The sequence below is a fragment of the Macaca thibetana genome, chromosome 4, assembly GCF_024542745.1.
Source record: "Macaca thibetana thibetana isolate TM-01 chromosome 4, ASM2454274v1, whole genome shotgun sequence".
NCBI classification, from domain to species: Eukaryota; Metazoa; Chordata; class Mammalia; order Primates; family Cercopithecidae; genus Macaca; species Macaca thibetana.
In genome coordinates this window covers 114,950,568-114,960,131 of record NC_065581.1, presented here as the reverse complement: position 1 = coordinate 114,960,131, position 9,564 = coordinate 114,950,568, and the positions used below count along the sequence as shown (strand labels likewise).

Here is a 9,564-nt window from a genome sequence, read left to right as displayed (position 1 = left end):
CACAGCTGGGGACTAAGGACTTCAGGTCACAGTGATGAGGAATATTTATAAAGACGAGGCTTTGGACCTAAAAGAGAACTGGGAAGCTGAGCCTAACATCTTCACATGAAGCCAGGAGACTATAATAGAAGAGCTCACCCAGAAAAAATTCTTCAGAGAAAGACTGGGCTAGGGGGAAAAAAAACCACCTAAGGCTGGACACGGTAGCTCACGCCTGTAATTCCAGAACTTTGGGAGGCCGAGGCGGGTGGATCACAAGGTCAGAAGTTCAAGACCAGCCTGGCCAATATGGTAAAACCCCGTCTCTACTAAAAATACAAAAATTAGCCGGGCGTGGTGGAAGGCACTTGTAGTCCCAGCTACTCGGGAGGCTGAGGCAGGAGAATCACTTGAACCTGGGAGGTGGAGGCGGAGGTTGCAGTGAGCCAAGATCGCACCACTGCATTCAAGCCTGGGTGACAGGGCGAGACTCCATCTCGAAAAACAAAAAACAAAAAAAACCACCTGCACTTTACCCAGTTCTGCAATGATGGGGGTATAGATGGGAGATCTCAATGCTAGATACATTTTCCTTGATATTTTGTCAACTTTCATCAAGGTCTAGGGTTCAAAAATACATTATGCTTGCACAGAGAAAGTCCAAGCCAGAAATGAACGTAGCCTCAAGTGATTGCATCACCTGGATTTTGAAAGGTAAATATGCATCCTCTCTGGAGAAAGGCATCTTCATTTTAGGTACCTTATGAGTCCCAAAGTATGTCCTCCCAATTTAAGGGAAAAAAAAATCTGAAACACACAAGGAAATAAGCCACTATGCACAAGGGTCAGCAGAAAAACTTTTTTAATTCTTAAGAAATTAAGATACTGGAATTATCAAAAACACAATACAATTATGTAAATAAAACAGAGTGGAAATACATGAGCAAAGAACAACAGAAAGTCAAAAATAACCAGGCAAATTCAAGAAAGAATCAAACAGAACTCCTAAAAAAAATTACTGAAATTAAAAATTCAGTGGATGGGTTAAATAGGAGACTGGGTTTATATGAAAAAGAATGGGTGACCTGGAATATAGACCTGAAACAATTATTCAGAATGTACTATCTGGAAAACATAAGATACAAAGAACAAAATGAGAAAGCCTTACATAAAACTGACTAAGATTACAAAAGTAAATAATAGATATAACGTGGAGAGAGACTATTTGAAGAGAAAATGGCAGAGAAGTTTCCAGAATAATAAAAAACATGAAGCCATCAGACACAGGATATAACAAGAAAGATAAAGGAAATCCCAACTAGACACATTATAGTGGAATTCTAGAATACTGAAGACAAAGGAAAACCTTAAAAGCAGCCAGAGACCTTTTTCAACAAATAGTGCCAGTACAAGTGGATGTTCATAAGCAAAAAAAAAAAAAAAATCTCAAAGTGGATCACAGACTTAATGTAAAACTAGAGAAATTTTAGAAAAAAAATTAAAAGTATGAGAAAAATTTTCAGAAGCTAGTGCTCGGCAGAGTTCTTACTTTTGACACCAAAAGCACAATCCATAAAAGGAAAAACTGATAAACTGCAGAAAAATTAAAATCTTGTACTCTACAAAACTCTGTTAAGAAGATTAAAAGATAGGCCATACGTTGGAGGCTAGGCATGGCGGCTCATACCTGTAATCCCAGCATTTTGGAAGGCCAACGAGGGAGAATTGCTTGAGACCAGGAGTTTGAGACCAGCCTGGGCAACATAGGGACCTTGTCTCCACTAATAATTTAAAAAAAAAAAAATTAGCTGGGTGTGGTGGCAGGCACTTGTATTCCCAGCTACTAAGAGGCTGAGGTGGGAGGATTGCTTGAGCCCTGGAGGTTGAGGTTGCAGTGAACTGTGACCACACCACTGTACTCCAGCCTGAGTGACAGAACAAGACTGTCTTAAAAAAGAAAAAGAAAGACAAGCTATACATTGGGAGGAAACAGCTGCAAGCAGCATATCTGACAAAGAACTAGTATGTAGAATACATTAAGAGCTCTCAAAATTCAAAAATAAAAAAACTAAAAATCCAATTAGATACAAAGTAACATTTCACCTAACAGGATATGCAGATGGCAAAATGAGTACATGAAAAGATACTCAACAACATTACCAATAAAATAAAAATTAAAACCAGAATAAGTTACATACCTATCACTATTTACCTACCAGAATGCCTAAAATAAAACACAGAGACACAACTAAATGTTGCTGAGAATGCGAATAAAGTGGATCACCCATATGTTCTTGGTGGGAATGTAAAGCAGTCTGACTCACCCTGGAAAACAGTTCAGCAGTTTCTTTAAATACGCAATTATCATATGACCTAACAACTGCACTACTGGGCAGTTATCCAGAAGAAATGAAGACTGTGTTCACAAAGAAACTAACAGCAGCTTTATTCATTATGGTCCCAAACTGTAAACAACCCAGATGTCCTTCAATGGGTGAATGGTTAAACAAACTACAGTATATTCATATTCATACCATAAAATACTACTCAACAATAAAAGTGAACTATTGGCCAGGCGCAGTGGCTCACACCTGTAATCCTAGCACTTTGGGAGGCTGAGGCGGGCGGATCACCTGAGGTCAGGAGTTCGAGACCAGCCTGGCCAACATGGCGAAACCCCATCTCCACTAAAAATATAAAAATTAGCCGGGCATAGTGGTGCACCCTTGTAATCCCAGCTACTTGGGAGGCTGAGGCAGGAGAATTGCTTGAACCCAGGAGGCAGAGGTTGCAGTGAGCTGAGATCGCGCCACTGCACTGCAGCCTGGGCAAGAAAACGAGGCGCCGTCCCAAATAAATAAATAAGTAAATAAATAAAACAAAAAACAAAACAAAAGTGAACTATTGATACAGCAACAACCTGGAAGAATCTCTGAAGAATGAGGCTGACTGGAGCAAAACAAACCCAATCCCAAAAAGGAGTTTGGTTTATAATCCTGTAAGACACAATCTCGAACACCTTAATCCTGAATGGTGAAATCCCAAAAGATCAAAATGCCTAATCTAAAATCCATTATGTCTAAAATCCCAAAAATCACAGTCAGAGGATACTGGCATCATGTTAGGTAGAACTACAACTTTCTCATTGTCTTTATTTGGAAATTAAGTACGGTTTAAGGAGGTATGTATGGGTGCCAAGTTAAGAGGTGGTCTTTGGGACTTAATTTTAGGTGTCAAGTTGATTTGATTAAGGAATACCTAGAAACTTATTAAAGTTTTGAGTGTGTCTGTGCAAGTGTTTCCAGAGATTAGCATCTGAGTGAAGCCGGTAGAAGACATTGGTTGTTCTTAGAGTATTTCAAATGACTGCAGTTACAAAGCTGAGCACACACAATTACCAACCATAGGGCTATGCATTGATACATTTCCCTTTTTGATCTATTTCTTTATAAATACCACTCATCCATTCATAACTGTCATATCCATGTGACTGTCATTAGTAGAACTGAGAACTGTTTATGCTTGCAAAAATATGTATGTTATTGCTGCCTATTTTATTGTGTAAAGTGGCCTGTGTTTGTATTTCTCAAATCCTCTTTTAAAAATATAAGTAACCAGCTAGGCGTGGTGGCTCATGCCTGTAATCCCAGTACTTTGGGAAGTCGAGGCGGGAGGATCACAAGGTCAGGAGATCAAGACCATCCTCACTAACACGGTGAAACCCCGTCTCTACTAAAAATACTAAAAAAAAATTAGCAGGGCATGGTGGTGGGCACCTGTAGTCCCAGCTACTCGGGAGGCTAAGGCAGGAGGATGGCGTGAACCCAGGAGGCGGAGCTTGCAGTGAGCCCAGATTGCGTCACTGCACTCCAGCCTGGGCGACAGAGCGAGACTCTGTCTCAAAAAAAAAAAAAAGAAATAACCCGAAGTCAGGGGTTTGAGACCAGCCTGGCCAATACGGTGAAACCCCATCTCTACTAAAAATACAAAAATCAGCTGGGTGCGGTGGTGCACACCTGTAGTCCCAGCTACATGGGAGGCTGTGGCAGGAGAAACACTTGAACCCGGAAGCAGAGGTTGCAGTGAGCTGAGACCGTGCCACTGCACTGCAGCCTGGGCAATGGAGTGAGAGACCATCTCAAAACAAACAAACAAAATGTAAATAAATATCTTTTAAAAGCTTTTAAAATTATTCTTTCCAGAATTACATATTTGGGATTATGATTATCAGGGTTTCAACCTTCATGATCATGGCATTTGGGACTATGTATTTCGGATTATGAATGGCTCCCCAAAAGGCTACATAATACAGAATTCCACTTATATAAAATACTTGAAATGACATAATTATAGGAATGGCGAACAGATCAGTGGTTGACAGAGGTGAAGGAGAAAACAGAAGTGGCAGGGAAGTAGATGTGGCTACAAAAGGATAGCAAGAGGGGTCTGTGTAGTGATGGAAATTTTCTGTATCTCCACTGTGTCCATGTCAGCATCTAGGTTGTGATACTATACTAGAATCTTACAAGATGGTATCACTGGGAGAAACTAGGCAAAGGGTACACAGATTCTCTCTGTATTATTTCTTATGATTGCATGCCAATCTACAACTGATTTCAAAATTGAAAGTTTAATTAACCACAGCAGAAAAGCAATCATAAAGAACAGTCACATTATATCCAAAAGAATGACATTTGGAATGACAAAAGATTTCTCCCCGGTAGTAACAAAAGTAAAAAGACAGTAGACTAATTCTTCAAAGTACTGGAAAAAAAAAGGAAAAAAAAAAACCTCAGAATTATGTACATATAAAATCAACTGTACAGAATGAATTGAAAATATTTCTGATAAATGTAAACTATGAGTTTGCCATTAACAGATGTCACTGGAGGAACATCAAAGGATATGCTTCAGAAAGAAGGAAAATTATTCTAGGTGAAAGGTCTGAGATGCGAGAATATGAGTAAAGTAAATAATAATGAGTAAAGACACACTTCTAACATATAAAGTAAATCTAAACCAACAGTAATCTACAAAAACAGTAAGAATCACAAGGTCTAATTTTTTTTTTCTAACAGACGGTGTCTCACTGTGTTGCCCAGGCTGGAGTGCAGTGGCTCGTCACAGGCACAATTGCAGTGCACTGCAGCCTCTAACTCCCGGCCTCAAGGGCTCCTCCGGCCTCAGCCATTCAGCAGCCAGAACTACAGGTGTGCACCACTGAGTCCAGCTCAAGGTCTAATTTTAAGGTTAAAAATCACAAGCTATAACTAAAATACTGAATGATTTTAACATGAAAGTTGCAACAGGGGTGACTTAGAGAGTTCCAAGACTCTCAATTAGAGTGGAAGATAAAGATTACACTTTTAAGAACGGATGTAATATTCCAAGGCAATTCTCCAAAACAAGGAAGACAGGGAGAGGGGTGAGGGTGGAATTAAAAACCATTTTTTATTCCAAACGAAAAAAAAAAAAAAGTGGAAGAAAAAAACATAAAAAGCACAAAATAAGGTGGGAAGGAATAAATCCAAATACATCAGTACAAATAAAAATGCACTAATCAGTTAAAGTTCAGATTAGATTAAAAAATAATTGGCCGGGTGCAGTGGTTCATGCCTGTAATCCCAGCACTTTGGGAGGCTGAGGTGGGCAGATTACAGGGTCAGGAGTTTGAGACCAGCCTGGCCAATATGGCAAAAACCCTGTTTTTAAAAAAAAAAAAAAAAAAAATTAGCTGGGCCTGGTGGTGCGCACCTATAGTCCCAGCTACTCAGGAGGCTAAGGCAGGAGAATCGCTTGAACCCGGGAGGTGGAGGTTGTATGCACCACCGCACTCCAGCCTGGGCGACAAAGTGAGACTCTGTCTCAAAATAATAATCATCATCATCATCTAGCTATATGCTGTTTATAAGACACACTAAAACATAAGGACATTCATCAACAAAGCAAAAAGATAGTAAAAATCTACCAGCTAAACTATGCACAATGCTATCAAAAAATTAAAACTTCAATGAAAACAAATTCCCAGAAAAATGTAATAAAAATGACTAACATTAAATAAACAGAAAGACTAATAATTCTATAATTTTTGAAATCTAATCAATAGTTAAGAAATTTTCTCACACAAAAAATGCAAAGTTCAGACAATTTTATAGGCAAGCTCTATCCAGCTTTTAAGGAATAGATTCATTTAAATCTTTTTCTTTTCTTCCAAGACAACAGACAGAGGGAGGGAGAGAAAGCACTCCCTAGTATCTTAGTATCCACAATCTATTAAATATAAAAAGACAATAATCTACTATATAAATGGGCAAAAGACATGAAACAAGCTTTTCACAGAGAGCAATCAGGAATGAATAATAAACATGGGGAAAGATGCTCAGCCTCATTAACATTTAGGAAATACAAAGTTAACTTCCACTCTAGTCAAAATGCAGTAACAGAGGCATGAGTTACCTTCTCTGCCTTAAACTAAAAACCTATATAAAATGTATACAAGGAAGTTTTTCAGATGTTGGACAACAGCCAGTGCAGGACAGTGACTCCTGAGAGATGGAAAACAAAGAAAGCCCTATAATTGCACAAGCTTCTACATGGGGTTTCTAGGCTGTAGCAGTAAGGCTAGGGAAGGGAACCTCCCTGGGTAGAGAATTTAGGGGAGCCAAGGTAAGATTTGCAGGGCAGAATATTGGGTTTCCTTCGAGTCTTCAGCTAAACACCAAGCAGTGTATGCATGTGAGGTAAGGAACAGGAGATACAACTGGGAGCTCAATAGGGCTCAGAAAAGTTCATGTTCCCAACAGACGGAATGGAGAAACCATGTAACCAGGAATATTATTCAGAACAGTATTACCTTCGTAGTGGGTCAAATTAGCCCTAAACTACAGGCTGTCCCAGTCCTGTCTCATTAAGCTTAAATGCAAACTATAAAATGATCGGATTGTTTCCAAGTAACTTTATGTCCCCAAACAGAGTTCAAGATACTTAAATAAAAGAACTCCAGCACCCAATGCTAAAAACAGAAATTACCAGGCATGCAATGAAGGAAGTTACAATCCAATATGGGCAGGGTGGGGGTTGGGGCAGGGTGGGAATCAATCAGTAGAAATAGACCAGAAATGATACAGATGACAGAATGAGCAAGTACACTGAAAAAGCTATTATCAATACACTCCAGGTGTTATAAAAAAAAAAAAAAAATAGAGGAAGGCATGAGCATGTGAAGGAGACACATGGGAGATAAAGACCCAGATAGAACTTCTAAAGACTAAAAATATGTCGGAGGTGAAAAATACCTGGATACAATTAAAAGGAAATTAGATACTTTAGATGGAAAGATTAATAAACAATGAGGACACAGCAGCAGAAACTACTCAACATGAAACACAGAAAGAAAAAGGCTTTTTAAAAAGCTGAACAGAGAATGAGCACACTGGGAGACAATGTTGAGGGGCCTAACATATATTGAAGTCATTGGAGCCCCAGGAGAGGAGCAGAGAGACGAAAAACGTAATAGAAGAAACAATGTCTCCAAATTTCCAAATTCTATGAAAACCATAAACCCACAGGTAAAATAGCTGCAGCAGAAGAAACATGAAAAAAAAAAAAAAAAACTATAGCAAGCACATCATAATCAAACTTCTTACAATCAGTGATAGAGAGAAAACCTTAAAAGCAGCCAGGAAAAAAATGACATCTTACACGTACAAGAACAGAGGTAACAGTAATCTTGCTGGAAGTCACAGGTAGATACCACTTAACATCCAATAGGCTGGCAAACTTTTAGTGTGAACTTAACAAGTGTTGAAGATGCTATGAAACAAAGGTAACTCACAGTGCCAAGAGGGGTATAAACTAGTACAGCCACTTCAGAATACAAATTTATCATTATTTTATCAATATATCAAGCAATATAACTCCTAGATACAATGTCCACAGCAGCATTGTTTCAACAGCAAAAACAAAAATAAAACTCAAATGTCCATCAAGAGAAGAATGAGTAAGTTGTGGTATATTCATATAATACTATATAGCAATAAAAATGAAAGAAAGTCACAGAAGTAAACAAACATTTTGCCATTTATATAAAATTCAGAAGCATACAAAATTAACATTTCGCTTACCGATACATATGTATGTTGTAAAACTATAATAGGCAAATGACAAACACTAAATTCCAAATAATTATTTGAGAGGGAGAGGGCCTTAAGGGACTTCTAAAATGTAGGCAATATTCTGTATCTTAAGCTGGCTGATGAGTACACAGATATTCACATTTATTATCCCTTTACTTTATATATACATGTTTATGTGTTTTTGTAGTATGAAATACTTCATTAAAAAAAGAGTGAAAATGTAAAAGACTTCAAAAATGAAGACTACCATTTATGTATAACAATAAAATTACTGTAAAAAAGTATACAAAGAAAATGTTCAATTCTTTATCTTTCAGTGCCCTATATAATCAGTATTAATCTAAAGGGCCATAATCCTAACATGAAAAAAATAACAAGCTTTGACACAAAATCTAAGCATCTGCTTTCCTGGCACTCTTAAATTAGACAAGAGTAAATGTGTTAGCCACTCAATTCTGCCTCTTCATCTTTCATCTGTACTTAGATTTTTCTTTATCTTTGGATTTCTTTGGACTTCTGCTTCGGTCTCTCTTTTTACTCCTTTCTCTTTCATAAAAATCTGTTTGGTATTTTGACTTGTGACTATTACTGTAATGGCCATCCCTCTCTCGAGATCGGCTGCGACTTCGGTTCTGAGTTCGGTCTCTCTTTTCACTCTTCTGTTTCTCCCAACAGCTTTCTTCTTCTTCATAGTGACCAAACCCCATTTCTCTATAGATATCCTGTCAAAGGAAGGGGGAATTACAAGTGAATCAGTACAATAATCATTTTGTGGGCATTTTCAATTAATAAAACTTAGAAAAGTCTACCATTTGCAAGCTGTTATAACAGCTTAAATGTGAAAACTACCCCTAATGTCAAGAATCTTGTAAATTACAAAGCAATGAAATAATTCAGAAAAAGGTTTAACCATTTTTCTTAACAATGTCATTGCTTTGTATCTACTATTTTGGCTGAAATGAAGGATCAGATCCAAAAATATGGAACGGAAATAGCTCAACTGAAATCAGAACATGTCTTTAGAGCAATCCTGCAATATAAAAAAATCTGATTATGTATAGTCTTATTCCCACCTCCCCACACTTCACTCCCCCAAAATGTGGTCCCATTATTAATCTGCAATGAAACTACTAAAATTCCCGCAAGAATCCTATAAGAAGATATCATTGAAATAACTTAGCAGGAAGAGATCTTAGACAAGTCAGTAAGTCTTAAGCAAGAAAATGGAGGCTGGGTGCGGTGGCTCATGTCTGTAATCCCAGCACTTTAGGAGGCTGAGGTGGTTAGATCACTTGAGGTCAGGAGTTCAAGACCAGCCTGACCAACATGGAGAAACTCTACTAAAAGTACAGAATTAGCCAGGGGTGGGGATGCACGCCTGTAATCCCAGCTACTCGGGAGGCTGAGGCGGGAGAATTACTTGAACCTGGGAGGCAGAGGTTGCAGTGAG

General features: G+C 38.2%; 1 protein-coding gene across 1 annotated transcript in view; it reads right to left on the bottom strand.

Moving 5' to 3' along the window:
• Positions 1–7,846: 7,846 nt before the first annotated feature.
• PPIL4 (peptidylprolyl isomerase like 4) overlaps positions 7,847–9,564 on the bottom strand; it is a 41,328-nt gene continuing 39,610 nt past the window's right edge. The window contains exon 13 of the mRNA XM_050787157.1: positions 7,847–8,836. Within this exon, the coding sequence (XP_050643114.1) occupies positions 8,585–8,836 (252 nt within the window). The 3' untranslated portion in view covers positions 7,847–8,584. The remainder of the gene's footprint in view (positions 8,837–9,564) is intronic.